The sequence below is a fragment of the Carlito syrichta genome, unplaced genomic scaffold (genome assembly GCF_000164805.1).
Source record: "Carlito syrichta isolate Samal-C Ts95f unplaced genomic scaffold, Tarsius_syrichta-2.0.1 Scaffold306997, whole genome shotgun sequence".
In the NCBI taxonomy this organism is placed as follows: Eukaryota; Metazoa; Chordata; class Mammalia; order Primates; family Tarsiidae; genus Carlito; species Carlito syrichta.
In genome coordinates this window covers 89,090-105,138 of record NW_007251093.1, presented here as the reverse complement: position 1 = coordinate 105,138, position 16,049 = coordinate 89,090, and the positions used below count along the sequence as shown (strand labels likewise).

General features: G+C 41.0%; 1 protein-coding gene and 1 pseudogene across 2 annotated transcripts in view; one reads left to right on the top strand and one right to left on the bottom strand.

The window, feature by feature from the left end:
• Positions 1-15,685, top strand: part of LMLN (leishmanolysin like peptidase) — a 96,855-nt gene extending 81,170 nt beyond the window's left edge. For both annotated transcript variants that reach the window (XM_008063683.1, XM_008063681.2), the window contains 3 exons: positions 2,731-2,861; positions 8,380-8,590; positions 15,358-15,685. In XM_008063683.1, the coding sequence (XP_008061874.1) occupies positions 2,731-2,861; positions 8,380-8,590; positions 15,358-15,458 (443 nt within the window). In that variant the 3' untranslated portion in view covers positions 15,459-15,685. The remainder of the gene's footprint in view (positions 1-2,730; positions 2,862-8,379; positions 8,591-15,357) is intronic.
• LOC110596122 lies at positions 5,163-5,892 on the bottom strand (annotated as a pseudogene).
• Positions 15,686-16,049: the final 364 nt, after the last annotated feature.

Below are 16,049 nucleotides of genomic sequence, written 5' to 3'. Positions count from 1 at the left end.
TCCCAGCACTTTGGGAGGCTGAGGCGAGGGGATTGCCTGTGCCTGCGGGTTCGAGACCCACCCGGGCAACTTGGCAAGACCTTGTCTCTAGAATAAATCCAAAAAAAAAATTAGCCAGGCGTGGCAGCGCTCACCTGTAGTTCCAGCTACTTGGAAAGTTGAGGCAGAAGGATCGCCGGAGCCCAGTAGGGCAAGACTACAGTGGCTGGGAGCGTGCCACTGCACTCTAGTCTGGGCAACAGAGTGAGACTCCAACTCAAAAAAAGCACCTTAGATAGCCTGATTTTTTTCCCTCTATCTTGGGGAGCGTGTGTTTTATATAATTTAGAAACAGCATGCCACTCTTAAGGTATCAAAATAATGTTGTCCCATAGCCAGTAAGATATATTGCCATATTATTTGTTTCATCTTAATTCATTTAACTGAACAGGACATCAAAGGAATAAACGGTATGGCAGTTAGATATTCTGCCATAATAGTTAGCTCATACTAACTACCTTTGTAAACAGAAATATTCTCACATATGATATGTTAATAAACAGCAATAAGTAGTTTTTCTTTCTGTGGTAATCAAAATTTTTAACTTGGTCTCCACACTGCCTCCTTCCATACTTTATTACAAATTAAGTCATATAAATTTAAGTATCTGTATATTTTACCCTTTTATTCTTAAACCTGATAGATTTAGCTGAATTTTTGCAATCATTTTTTTCCAGCACTGACTTATGTAATAAGTGTCCTAAAGACTTACAACTACCTAGCAGTTCCCTGTTAAAGCAAAATAAATGCTTTTTTTTGACAGATCTGTCCACTATGAAGTTGCCAGAGATATAATACCACATGTTATTATTTTACAGCTGAGGTGCAAACTTTTTTTGTAGAGGGCAAGATATAAATTCTTCAGGTTTTGTAGGTCATAAAGTCTCTGAAGCATCTATTCTATTCATCTCTGCTGTCACAAAGTGAAAGCAGTTATAGGCAGTATGTAAATGAGTAGGTGTTCCAGGATTCAACCTGAGGGCTATGGTTTCCTGAATCCTGTTTTATCTTTATTTTTTTAGAGACAGGCTTTTACTCTGTCACCCGGACTGGAATGCAGTAGCACCATCATAGCTCACTGTAATCCAAACTCCTGGGCTCAAGCGATCCTCCCACCTTAGTTTCCTGGGTACTAGGACTACAGGAACCTGTACCATTGCACCTGGATAATTTTAGAAGTTTTTTTGTAGAGACAGGGACTTGCTATGTTGCCCAGGCTGGCTTGGGACTCCTGGTCTCAAGAAATGCTCCCTCTGCAGCTTCCCAAAGCATCTGGGATTACAGGCATGAGCCACCATGCCCAGCCCTGAACCCCATTTTAGACACTGATCACTCTGCTTTTCAAAGACTTTGAAACTCATTTTTTTCAAAGTGGCACGCTCACAGCCGCTGCAGCCTCGGCCTGCTAGGCTGAGGCAATCCTTCCGCCTCAGCCTTCCAAGTAGCTGGAACTACAGGCACACACCACTACGCCCAGCTAATTTTTTGATTTATTGTAGAAATGAAGTCTCACCAAGTTGCCTGGGCTGGTCTCAAACCCCCTTGACTCAGACAATCCTCTTACCTCGGCCTCCCAAAGTGCTGGGATTACAGGCTTGAGCCACTGTGCCCAACCCAAACTCATTAAAAAGGGGGGAGGGGCAACCCCTTCAGGTCCCCTTCTACTGTGGGAGCTTTTCTGTCCTCTCAATAAATCCTGCTTTCTCAAAAAAAAGACTCAAGACCAGCTTGGGCAACTTGGTGAGACCTCATATCTACAACAAATCACAAAAACTAGCTGGGCATGATGGTGTGCATCTGCTGTAGTTCCAGCTACTTGGAAGACTGAGGTGGAAGAATCACCTAAGCCCAGCAGGTCAAGGCTGCGGTGGCCATGAGTGTGCCACTGCACTCCAGCCTAGGTGACAAAGAATGAGACTCCAACTCAAAAAAAAAAAAAAAAGAGTCCTATTTTATTCTATTTTTACAGTTTTTTCTTAGCTTATACAATTAAGACTTATCAAAACTGTCACAAAATACTTATCTTCATGTCTCAAATGGGCTTATTGAGCTCTCTGTTTTCAAAAAATGAAGCTTATTATAGAATGTAAAGAGAGCAAATTATTGCTAAGTTTTAAGAATTTTGTTCCTGTGTCCATTAGGTGTGTAGAGGTCTTTAATTCTACCCCATACTTCTACAGATTTATGCTGGGTCTGAGACTCGACCAGTGTATTGTTTATGGGCTTCCAGGAGGTGGCACAAATTGAAGAGACAAGAAAGTTTTGCAAAGGTGGCAGCACAAGGGAAGGGTGAAAAAATAAAAGTTTTAACACCCCCAAAAACCTCCACTGTTGTAAATCACTTGGCCTCATCCTATCTTTGGTCACTTGGAGGTGACTCCTATGTAGAACACCAGTGGAGATGAGTCTTGGTATCTAATGATCTAGTGAGTCTTAGTATCAATTCCTCTTTATATCTAACCTAGGTAATTTTGAGTCCAGTTTTATTCCCTGTTTCTGATATAGTAATTTTCTCTCACTGGTTCCTTTACTAAAAACCCAGTTTGAGTTTGGAGTCCTATTTATCTTAAATTTTTTACTTAAAGTTTTCATTAAACATGTTTGATTTTAATCATAAAAATTGAATGCTTTAATTTCTTGTTCTTTGAGCCAAAAGTCATCTTTTGAAGAGATTTTTCTGGTTTGCTTCAGAAGTTTCTAAGAACTATGGTGCTGAAAAGTATGGACCTCAATCAGTTTGTCTAATTCAGAAATCAGCATTTGTCATGGAAAAGTGTGAGAGAAAGCTGAGTTACCCAGACTGGGGTAGTGGATGTTATCAGGTAATTATATGTTTGTCATTAATTACACCAGATATGCAATTTTATCTCTTTTGTGCTTTTAATTTTAAAATATTGTTATATAGTTGATTCACCAATCACTTTTGGTGTTTTACATTCTGTGGGTTTTGACAATATATATGATGTGTGTCCATAAGATAAATTAGTTTTTGAAATGGACTTGGTTAGTATGTAAGGATTGTTTTATTTGTGGCTGAATAATTGCCAAGACTAAAATCAAATAAATGAAATAAAAAGCAGATGCCGGGCTCGGTGGCTCACCCTGTAATCCCATGCCTTTGGGAGGCTGAGGTGAGTGGATTGCCTGAGCCTGTGGGTTCGAGACCCGCCTGGGCAGCAAGACCTCATATCTACAATAAATCAAAAAATCAGCTGGGCGTGGTAGCGCATGCCTGTAATTCCAGCTACTTGGAAGGCTGAGGAGGAAGGATCGCCGGAGCCCAGCAGGTCGAGGTTGTGGTGGCCGGGAGTGGCCACTGCGCTCCAGTCTGGGCGACAGAGTGAGACTCCAACTCAAAAAAAAAAAAGAAAGAAAGAAAGAAAAAGCAGAATGAATTACTTCAGGTGATAGTTTGAAGGGAAATTTTATTATCTCTGTACAAAACTGACCTTTAAATGTATTTTTATTAGACTGGGCACAGTGGCTCACGCCTATAATCCCAGCACTTTGGGGAGCAGAGGCGAGAGGACTGCCTGAACTCGGGAGTTCAGGGATCAGCCTGAATAATATGGAGAGACCTCATCTCTATAATAAATCAAAAAATTAGCTGGACGTAGTGGCATCTGTGTAGTTCCAGCTGCGGTGCCTGTGAGCTGGGCGTGGTGGCGTGTGTGTGTATGTGTAGTTCCAGCTGCGTTGCCTGAGACCAGGGGTTCGAGACCAGCCTGGGCAACTTGGTGAGACCTCATCTCTACAATAAATCAAAAAATTAGCCGGGCATGGTGGTTCATGCCCATGGTTCCAGCTACTTGGAAGGCTGGGGTGGAAGGATCACCTGAGCATAGCAGATCCAGGCTGTGGTAGTTGTGAGCCTGAGTGACAGAGTGAGACTCTGACTCAGGGGAAAAAAAAAAAAAAGAAAGAAGTAAACAAGAAAAAGAGAAGATTCACCTCTTCAAGGTAGGGGCAGAGGCCAAAGTTAAGAAAACATGGCAGCCATAGCTCAAAGAACCAAGTGCAGACACCAGAATTTAACAAAGCAATGGCCTATAATCTTTACATTTGCAACACAGTTGTTATTTTGGGATCTCCAGTCATGATCATCCTCGAGATTCCTTTGTCTCTCTTGTAGTGGATCTCCTACTTCAGGGATTTTGTGTCATATTCTTTTTTGGTTTTGATTTTAATGGAGAATGACTTCTAGTGGACTTTTGAGAATGAGTATGTGAGAGAAACATTTGCAGACCTTGCATATGTAAAGCATCCCTACTCTACCATTATACCTGATGATAGTGCGGGGAAGGTAGAACTTAACCTCTACTCTCTTAGGGTCTTCATCGAGGGCTGAGAATTAAATTGACTTAAGACAGATTAACAGGAGCAAAGCATACAAATTCATTTAAGTTTCTTGTGATACAGGAACTCTCATAAGGAATTAAAGACCCAAAGAAGTGATATAATCTGTATGCCTTTACGCTAGGTTGAACAAAGGCAATTGTGGAAAAGTAACTAAAATATATGGGGAGGCTAAAGGAAGATAAGAGTTATTTAGCAAGTCTGTTTGTATAGAATTCTCTTGGCTTTGACTACCCATGTCTGGGTGATAAGAATGTTTCATTTCTCTGGAAAAAGGGAGCCCATCTTTCATGTGAGAGTTTTATCTTCTGCTTTCAGGAAGAAAGGGGGAGGTCAGAACACCCTTCTTGTATCAGCTGTTTTTGAAATGGCATTAGCTCTAAATAATCTTTATGCCAAAATGGCATATTTTAGGGTGGCTTATTCTGTCATCCTTCAATAGTTTGTCTGGGTAAAGCTTCTTTTTTGAAAATTATTTTCCATCAGAATTCTGAAGGCATTTTTTCCTTTGTATTCTAGCACTCAGTGTTATTATGAGTTTATTCTGGCAGATTTTATTTATCTATCTATTTATTTATTTATTTGCCTGGCTTATCACTGAGAAGGGGTAAATTCTTTTTTAACTCTTTTTTTTTTTTTGGCTGCAAAAAGCTTTATTTTTATTTGGTCCAGGATGGTTAAAAAGCTGCCTAGAGGCTGGAGGGGGAGGCTCTGGCACAAGAAACCCTTATACTTTGAGAGGGGGGCCCCCAAGAGGCGCTGGTCTCCTAGTCGTGCTTGAGGATGAGCCTTTGGAAGAGATACTTGCCCAGCCAAGGCTCGGGCCGGCCAACCTGCGAAGGTTGGTCAGGTGGTCACCCATCTCTTTGATGAGTTTCACTTCCTCATCTAGGAAGTGGTTCTCCAGGAAGTCACAGAGATGGGGATCTGTGGATCCCAGAGCATGAAGGTCCAAGAGGGCTTGGTTCAGGCTCTTCTGCAAGGTCATGGCGGCTTCCATGGCATCCAGGGTTTTACCCTACTCATCTTGAGAGGGCTTCTGGATATCCCTGGAAGAGGGCACAGCCGCCACGCTGGTTTTGCATCTTCAAGAGTTGCTCAGCGCCCTTGTGCTACTCCTCCACCAATTCGTGGAAGAAGTGGCCTACACCTTCCAGAGTCGAAGAAGTGACCCACGCCTTCCAGAGTCACATCGTCGCAGTGGCAATAGAAACCCAGAGAGAGGTAGGTGTAGGAAGCCTGCAGATGCAAATTGACCATGCAGTTGATGGCTGCCTCCACCTCGGTGGAATAATTCTGGCAAACCTGGGAGCTCATGGTTGGTTGGCAAGAAGGAACTAACTGCAAAAACGGTGGTCGCTGGTCCCAGAAACAGGAGGTGGCCGAGAAGGTGGTCTCGGAGGTTGCAAGTGGAGAGGAGATCGGAGGGCAGTGGGAGGCTGGAAGAGAGGGAGTTCCAGGTCTGTTCCATCCAAACACTGTTGAAATAAGAGACAGAGCCGCGGGACCGCCGAATGCACTGTCCTTTTTTAACTCTTTATACCGTGTTTTCCCACTCCCACTTCATTTTTAAATTTTTTTGAGTTGGAGTCTTACTCTGTCACCCAGGCTGGAGCGCAGTGGCACGATCACGGCCACTGCAGCCTCAACCTGCTGAACTCAGGCGATCCTTACTTGGAACCACAGGCGCCCCACCATGCCCGGCTAATTTTTTGATTTATTGTAGAGACAAAGTATCGCCAAGTTGCCCAGGCTGACCTTGAACCCCTGGACTTAGGCAGTCCTTTCACCTCCGCCTCTCAAAGTACTGGGATTACAGGCTTGAGCCACCACACCCAGCTTCCCACTCCCACTTCTAGCCCACTTCCCAGTATTCTGAAATGTATTTATTTTTGGTGATCTTTAGCTGCCTATAAATATTCAAGAAGTTACTAGAAACCAATTTGTAAGTTCTGAGCATGTACATAGGACCTGTTGACCATGGTCTTCACTATTGGGCTCTTTCCTTACAAAACCTTTGATATCTGAATCTTGAGGGATTTTCCTCTCAGCTGGTCAGATTTCTCAGAGAAACTTGTAATATCCTGCTGGAGTTTGTATACATAGCTATCAGAGTTGTAGGAACTAAGTGGGTTTTGTATGCTACATGGTCTCAATATTTAATATGTAAACTAAGAGTCCTTATTTTCACAATGGCATCCTAACCCTCACTTGTACTTGGTTTCCCTCAGAACAGAAATATTGTTTTATTGTTTGCTAAAAATGAATCTCTGGTATACTGGGTTAGGCATGAACAGTTGCCCTGCTGTTTGTAGTAAGGGAGAGGAATCCTGGGGTGTTGTTCTTACTAGACTTTAATTGAATCCTTCTATTAGTAGCTCTTACTTCCTGGTTCCTGGTGCCAGCAATTCCTAAGCTGCCTTTGCATTCTGCAGTGCAAGTCAGACTGCTTCTTTGCTTCCCCTGCCACTGGATTTTGATTCTGCTTTCTTGAGTCACCTATGTCTGTTTTTTTTTTTTATTGTTTGTTTGTTTTTGAGTTGGAGTCTCACTCTGTCACCCAGAATGGAGTGCAGTGGCCGCTCCCGGCCACCGCAACCTCGACCCTCTGGGCTCCAGCGATCCTTCCGTCTCAGCCTTCCGAGTAGCCAGAATTACAGGCACGTACTACCATGCTCGACCAATTTTTTGATTTGTTGTAGAGATGAGATCTCGCCAAGTTGCCCAGGCGGGTCTTGAACCCACGGGCTCAGGCAATTCACTCACCTCAGCCTCCCAAACTGCGAGATTATAGGCTGAGCCACCGAGCCCAGCTATGTCTGTTATTACTTGTACATCTACCCTACCTGGCCACACCAGATTCCCAGAATTGTACAATAGGAATGTTTAACTGTCAGCAAGGGATTGTTCCTCTTGTCCTGTACACACTCTCATATAATTCTCCTCTCTAAGCCATGTGCATTCTTTTTGCCAACCTGTAACATCTGCCTTACCATCATCCACACATGCACGTCTTTGGGATATAAATGCTCTTTCTTTCATGAAGCTTTCTAATATTTATTGCTTTTGTTTCTAACATTTATTGACTTTTAATCATAAACAGTCTGGTACTGTGAATTTTTTTATATTTTTATTTACATTTTTTATTTTAATGATGTAGGGTACAATTCAGGGTTAGGTATGCAAATGTTCATTGTGCGGGTATGCTTGTTGATGCAGTGTGCCCCCATTCCCCTGGCAGTTTCCCACTGCTGCCCCCACCCCCGTACTGTTAACTTTTTTTCTCGCCCTCACCCCTGTACTGTTAACTTTTTAGAAAAAGAAATTTATCTCCCACCCCTCTTTTCTCACCTGAAGCTGCTAGAGGACAGAGCACTGTGGCATGGACTGCTCTGGTGTTCTGGTTACACTGTGTGTGGCTATGATGATACTTACATCCTTCCGCCTCAGCCTTCCAAGTAGCTGGAACCATAGGCATGCGCCACCACGCCTGGCTCGTTTTTCTTGATTTATTGTAGAGACGAGGGCTCACCAAGTTGCCCAGCCTGGTCTCGAACCTGTGGGCTCAGGCAGTCCTCTTACCTCTGCCTCCCAAAGTGCTGGAATTACAAGCATGAGCCACCGCACTCGGCCAAATGTTATCCTTTATAACTTGACTTCAGGGGTCTGTGAATTCAAATTCTATCTAAAACTCTGTGTGTGTGCTTCCTTGTGTTTTTCAGGAATTGTCCATAGCTTCCATCAGATTCTTAAAAAGGTACTAGACTCAGCATTTAAGAACTTCTGTTTTAGAGTGAGATTCTTTTAGAACCTAAAATTCTTTTATAACCTAAGATTTTTGTATGAGGTTAAAGATATGCCCACACCCCAAATTGTGCCTTATAGCCAATATTTTTAGGAAATTTTAACATTTTCCTGCAGTTGAAGGAGAAATTCCATATCCTAGAATGTTACTGACCTGATTTTTCTCCCCCCTATTTGAAGGTGTCTTGTTCTCCTCAAGGTCTGAAGGTATGGGTCCAAGACACTTCATATTTGTGTAGTCGGGCTGGGCAGGTCCTCCCTGTCAGTATTCAGATGAATGGCTGGATTCATGATGGAAACCTACTCTGTCCATCCTGTTGGGACTTCTGTGAGCTCTGTCCTCCAGAAACAGATCCTCCAGCTACTAACCTGACCCGAGCTCTACCACTGGGTGAGTACTCTCTACAGCTGGGATGAAGAGGGAAAAGGAAAGGGGAAACTTTTCTTATAAGACGTTGAAAATTCTCTTTATGGGAGCTCTAAAACAAGTTGGGTTTCTTCTTTTCTGACTGCAGTTTTAGGGGAAAATCCTCCTTCCCACCATTATTAGAAATCTAAGATAGGTAAACTTGACATTCTACTCAGTAGGAACAAGGGTGAGAAACCTTTCTCTGTGAAGAACCTCAGAGTTGCACAAAATGTGAGTGTTTCATCCATTCATTTGGAAATTAAGAGTAAACAAAATACAAGAGTAAATTTAAAAAGCTATTAAATATATTTTAGTTGTATCATAATCAGCTGAAGTGAAAATAAGGGAGACACTGGAAAAGATACTCAAAAATGGAATTTACATACCCACAAAGAAGAGAAAGATTCAAGGAGATAACAAGCTGAGATGGAAAGACATAAACAAAGACAAGATAATTTTCACTGAGGAATATTACAGAATTCTCATTCTGTGAGACTGTAGAAACTTCATACTGTGGGACTCCAGAGAGTAGAATTGGGACCAAGCGATTGAAGTTGTAAGGAGACAGATTTCAATGAAATCCTTTAGAACCAAGGAGGAGAATGGAAAAGACTGCCTTAAGAAAAGTACATTCCTGTAAAGTTGAAGGTGTTCAAACCAAAGCTGATGACCCATTGCTAAGAGTTATAAAAGCAGAATTTATGAATTCTCAACTAAAGCATTGATTTAAATGACCTATGAGAATTTGTGCTAGCTTGACATTTTAGAATATGAACAATAAGAATCTTACACAATGTTTCATTTTCTCAACTGAAAGTATTTTTTTTTTAATGGAACTGCATTGCCTTTTGCCTGTTCCATGGTCTGGTTGAAAATAGAGGACTACATTCAGTTTACAAGTCAAAGTTTCTCCACCTCTTAAGATTAACTTCCTTTCTTTCCCAAATCCTGGGGCTTTATCCCCCAGAGAGCTGTAAGCAGAGGGTGAGTTTTGGGAGATTAGTACTTGTTAGGGTCCCCAAGACCACCCCAGGTTCGTTGGTTCACTAAAAGGACTCAAAGGACTCAACTGCTCATCACACTCATGGTTAAGATTTGTTAAAGCCAAAGGATGTAAAGCACAATCAGCAAAGGGGATAGGTCCATGGGCGAAGCCCAAGGGAAACCTGCTCCCAGACACCAGCTAAGGGCCATTCTTGCAAGCAGAATGTTCTAAGGGTAGCAGTCTCAGACCTCCTGTGGTAACTCTTTTCTGCACAGTACACCAGTAAGTCAGCAGAGTTTTCTGTGGTTACAATGTAATGACATAATGAATTATTTAAAATTGATTTAAAATCTTAGGTCTTTTGATATGGTATGCAGTAAATGTAGTGTTACAGATGTTCAGTTAACTTTTGCTTCAGTGTGAAGCTAGTGGGATGACTTAATTTTGTTACTGTTGTTAAATTCTTTGACTCGAATTAGAAGACTACTTAAGATGGTTCTAAGGGAGTTCCCATCCTCAGACCTATCCTAAATTTAACTATAAGAAATATCACTGTCTCACTGTCAAAAGACATTAGGAAGATTCAGACTGAGGATTCAGTTAGAGATAGAGGGAGAGTTACCTCCAGCAGGTTCAGGGGTAAGCATCTTGGGAGTACAGGAGAAGAATGTGTTGGAATGAAGAGAAAGCCAGACCATGTCAAGGGACTGTGAAATGAAGTTTCTGCCCTTGAAGCATGTCAAAGACAAGTGAATCTGTTGCAAGGAGGTGGACAATGGAGACTGCAAGCCACCCAGCCCCCTCTCCAGCTCAACCAACTGGCCCTTGACTCTGCTTTTATCATTCTCGCTGTTCATCTGTCACCATGCTGTGATGTGATTTCTTGTCATGTCAACTTACTAGTTCTATGAGGAATCATGCTCAAAAGAGCATTGTGTCCTACAGATCACTAACACAATTTTGAAAAATGTGCAAAATATAACAAAAATAGATACCTCCTTAGGCGTTGCTTTTTAAACTTTACAAACATCGCTGTTAACATTCTAAAATATCCTGACCTCCCATATTCATGTGTGAAGAGAACACACACAGAGCCTCTATTGCACATTTCTTAAACTATGTGCCAGGACGATGGCAAACTCTACATGTGCTATTTCTTTTAGTTAAATTGTTTATTTCTTTTTAATATAGTTTTTGTGACCCACCAAACATAAAAATAAGATTTGATGTTTTAAATGTACTTGTATGAAAAATACTACTAATAATTAACCTATAATGAAACTTATTAAACAAATACTCATCTCTAATCTGTCTTATGAGTTAAATTATTTTTTTAGATTGTTAAGTTTGCCTTAAACTTTAAAACTGTTAATATTCTGGAGAAAGTATAAAATGATATCTAACTCCCCAAATTCTTCTGATTGTTTTTAGTTGTTGTTGTTCTCAGATGGTTAGTTCACATAGTCTCCTTACATTTGCAGTTTCTTTTGTAATGTCAAACTCTTTTTTTTCTCCTTCCATTTCCCTAGTCATTACTTCAGAATGTTTGAGTGTGATTATACAGTTGCTCTACATTGCTTAAGACAGTTATTGTTAGTGAATATGAAAGATTTATTCCTGGGTGCAGTGGCTCACATCTGTAATCCCAGCACTTTGGGAAGTGAGAGGATTGCTTGAGCCCAGAGGTTCGAAACCATCCTGGGCAACTTGGCAAGACCTCGTCTCTACAATAAATCAAAACATTAGCCGGGTGTGGTGGTGTACTCCTGTGGTTCCCGCTATTTGGAAGACTGAGGCGGAAGGATCACTGTGACTATGAGGGTGCCAATGCACTCTAGCCTGGGCAACAGAGTGAGACTGACTCAAAAAAAAAAAAAAAAGATTTGTTGCTAAATTCTTCCTGGTCTCTTCAGATCATAGGGGTTGTTTTTGCTTTTATTTATTGAATGCTAGGCACTTTGCCAAACACTTTATGTATATATCATTGTATTTAATCATCACAAAACCTAATGAGGCAGGAATTTTTTTTTTTTTTTTTTTTTTTTTTTGAGAGAGGCGCATGCTACCACACCCAGCTAATTTTTTTATTTTTTGTGAAGACGTGGTCTCTACAAGTTGCCCAGGCTGGTCTCGAACCCCTGGACTCAGGCTATCCTGCCTCCCAAAGTGCTAGGATTACAGACAGGAGCCACTGCTCATGGCTGGAATTATCTTTTAAATATTGTTTTTAAGCAGGGCGTGGTGGCTCATGCCTATAATCCCAGCACTTTGGGAGGTGGAGGTGAGAGGATTGCCTGAGTTCTAGACGAGCCCGGGAAACTTAGAGAGACCTTATGTCTACAATAAATTTTTTAAAAAATTAGCTGAGTGTGGTGGCAAGTGCCTGTAGTTCCAGCTACTTGGAAGGCTGAGGAAGAAGGATCACCTCAGTGAGGATCACTCAAATAAATATTGTTTTTAATTGTCAAATCATGATTGTATAGATTTATGAGGTACAGTGTGATGTTTTGATATATGTATATAATGTAGAATGATTAAACAAGTTAATTAACATAGTAATCACCTCCATTACCTATCCTTATTTATTGTGAAACATTTGAAGCCAGGCTCGGTGGCTCAGCCTGTAATCCCGCGCCCTTGGGAGGCTGAGGTGAGTGGATTGCGTGAGCCCGTGGGTTCGAGTCCCGCCTGGGCAACTTGGCGAGACCTCATCTCTACAATAAATCAAAATGAGCCGGGCGTGGTAGCACACGCCTGTAGTTCCAGCTACTTGGAAGGCTGAGGCGGAAGGATCGCCGGAGCCCAGCAGGTTGAGGCTGCGGTCCCGCACTCCAGTCTGGGTGACAGAGTGAGACTCCAACTCAAAAAAAAAAAAAAAAAATTGAAATTTACATTATTTTGAAATATACATTATTGGTGACTGTAGTCACTTTGCAATAAATATATCTCAACACTTGTTCCTCCTGTCTATCTAAAATCTTTTGTCCTTTTTTTCCTTCTTTTTTTGAGTCAGTGTCTCTCTGTCGCCCAGGCTGGAGTGCAGTGGAATTCTCACAGCCACCACAGCCTTGACCTGCTGGGCCCAGGTGATTCTTCTACCTCAGCCTTTCAAGTAACTGAACCTACAGGTGCCAATCACCGCATCCAGCTTTTCCTTCCTTTTTTTTTTTTAAATTGTAGAGACAGGGTCTCACCAAGTGAGCCACCATGCCCAGCTTGAAACTTTGCACCCTTTGAAGACAACTCCCAGCCAGGTGCAGTGACTCAAGCCTGTAATCCCAGCACTTTGGGAGGCGTAGGTGAGAGGATTGCCTGAGCCCAGTTGTTCAAGACCAGCCTGGGCAACTTGATGAGACCTCATCTCTACAATAAATCAAAAAATAAGCCAGACATGGTAGCACACACCTGTAGTTCCAGCTACTTGGAAGGCTGAGGCGGAAGGATAGCTGGAACCCAGTAGGTTGATGCTGGGATGGCCATGAGCATTCCACTGCACTCCAGCCTGGGTGACAGAGTGAGACTCAGACTCAAAAAAAAAAAAAACAAACTCCCAACGCCCTTCCAGGCGATACCCTCAGCCCCTGGTAACTAAAAGAAACTATCGCCATCTCATGAGTTCAACTTTTTAAAATTCCACATAGAAGAAAGATTGTGTGATACTTAGCATAACATTGAGGTAGGAATGATTTTGACTTATGAGAAAACTGCAGTATAAAGAAATTAAGTAATGTAGCCACAATCATGGTTAATAAGTAATTCAGTTAAGATCTAGACCTAGGTCTGATGATCTCTAATTCATTTTTTTTATTTTTAGCTTAAAAATATTTTTTAAGTTCTATTTTGTTTTTAATGGACACATGATAATTGAACATATTTACAAGGTCTGTTGTGATGTTTTGATATATATATTGTGTAATGATCAAATCATGATCATTAGCATATCCATCAATTGAAACATCCCCTCTCAGTCTTTTCTTTTTAAAGAGTGCTATCACAAAATGTACAGTGTTTTTTGAAGGGCAAAAAGTGTTCCAGAGCTTCCATTAATTTTTTAATAGCTTGTTAAATTTTAGTGCCAACAGTGGATAAACAGTAGCTGGTTCTCCTGCCTGTTTCCTTTAGGCCAAATGAAAGATCTGGAGATAAAGGAACATGCCTGTGTTATTAGTGACTCTGGGGTTCATTCTGTACTTCAGGCAAGACCCACTGTACCTGACGCTCTAGACCAGAACTTGTTGAATAGAAATTTCTGGGGTGATGGGAATGTTCTATAATTTGCAACAGTCAATGCAATAGTCATTAACCACATGTGACACATGGGTAGGGTGATTGAGAGACTACATTTTTAACTTAAAAAAATTTTAATAACAAATACTAGACATTGCAACTCTAGGTAGGAGGTGCTCAAACTTTCGTATGCATGAGGTTCATGTTAAAACACAAATTACTGGGCCTTTCCTACAGAGTTTCTGATGCAGATGATCTGGGTTGAGACCTGAGAATTTGCATTTTGAACAAGTTCCAGGTGCTACTGAAGTTGTTGATCCAGGGGCTACACTTTGAGAAACACTATTCCCAGCTAAGTGGGCTTTTTGTAGGATTTGGATATCAATAGTTACATTGTAACAAGTACAATAGATTCCATTGGGGAAGAATAGAAGTTCACCCTTAGTTAACTGGATTACATGCAGTAAAATAATTTTTTTTCAATTTTTATTTTAAAGATGTGGAGTACAATTCAGGATTAGGTATACAAATGTTCATTATGTAGGTACCCTGTTGATAAGGTGTGTCCCCCCTCTCCCCTGGCAGTTTCTCACTACTGCCAATCCCTTTCTTATAGTATTATAATTGTTCAAGGTCCACTTATGAGTGAGAGCATGTGGTGCTCCGTTCTTTGTTTCTGTGATAGATCACTTAATAAAAATAATTTTTAAAAATACTGTTCCACACTGTATAGGGCTCAAAGAGTAGGTTCCAGTGCTTTGACAGTGCCATTCTATTCATTCTGTACTGAAGACCAGCCCTGTTTTTCTTACCTTTTAAGTGAGTCAGACTTGAGTCTTAGTTGGTTCTTTAAAGATCCATCTTTATTGTTCAAGATAGTAAAAAGGACAACTCAATCTAAAATATTTTCATTATGAGAATTGTTTTGGGAAATAGTTTACCCATGGGAACATCTTATAACTAAATTAAAATATACCCCTAGTGCCCGATGCCTAGAATCTTCTGCTATTTTTAAATCAAGCCTGGGGTAATATGGATGGATGGGTGGATGGGTAGAAATTTAGAAATAGGGGACCATAAATTCTGGTTTACCTGAGGTAGTCCTTGTGCCTGTTGTCATCTGTAATTATTAATAGTACCCCCTTGTATTCTCAGAAAACACTTATTTAGGGTGATAAATAATATGATCACTCTACTTAGAAAATATAAGGAAGATTAAAAGCAGAGAGTTTTTTATCTCATGTCAGAATTGCCAAGATATTCATTTACTTTCCTGTGTATCATCTCCTAAGACAATTTTTTTTCTTGAGTACCATTTTTTAACTTTGATATATGTCTTTTCTTCCTTCATATACGTGATTTTCTTACTCTATACATTTTTTAAAACTTTGCATATCTGGGTTTCACTCCTTATTTGGCATTCGAGGTGGCCTTTGTTTGCCTTTTAATAATCACCTGTATTCATCTTTCAATATTTAATTGATATTACTTATCCCAAAACATCTATAGAAAGTCAATTTTTTGTTTTCAATCCTAGATCTCTGCTCCCGTTCCTCTAGCCTGGTGGTCACCCTATGGCTTCTACTAGGCAATCTATTTCCTCTGCTGGCTGGATTTCTTCTGTGTGTGTGGCACTAGGAATGGAAAAGTGAGTCTTCAAGCTATTCCTTTATGTCATGTTCCTGTAAACAAAGCACAAAATACGGGTGAATGTCCACCTATGAAGATGGCAAAAGTCATTCCTGATGTTGGCTTGGAAGTGTTGACCACAATCAGACCTTGAAGCAGAGCTTCACAGCAGTCACTACTCATCGGCAACCCAGCCACCTCAGAGCTTGATGAAGAAGAAGGAATTACAAATCATCAAGTCTCTTTCAGGATGGTCATCTTCCTGAAGTTTTCCTTTGAAAATGGAATCATTGGTGGAATTTTCAGAATGATTACATACCTCAGCACTTTTATTAACCTAAAACAATGGGAAAGTTTATCATCAGTACTGCAGTAACTTAATAGCTAATTATTAGATGATTGCAAGTTGTAGCTGGGCACAATGACTCATGCCTATCATCCCAGCACTTTCAGAGGCGGAGGCAAGAGGATAGTCTGAGTCCAGGAGTTCAAGACCAGCTAACAACTTGGTGAGACATCGTCTCTACAATAAATTTTTTAAAAATAAGCCAGGCATGGTGGCGCGTGCCTGTGATTCCAGCTACTGTGGAAGACTAAGGC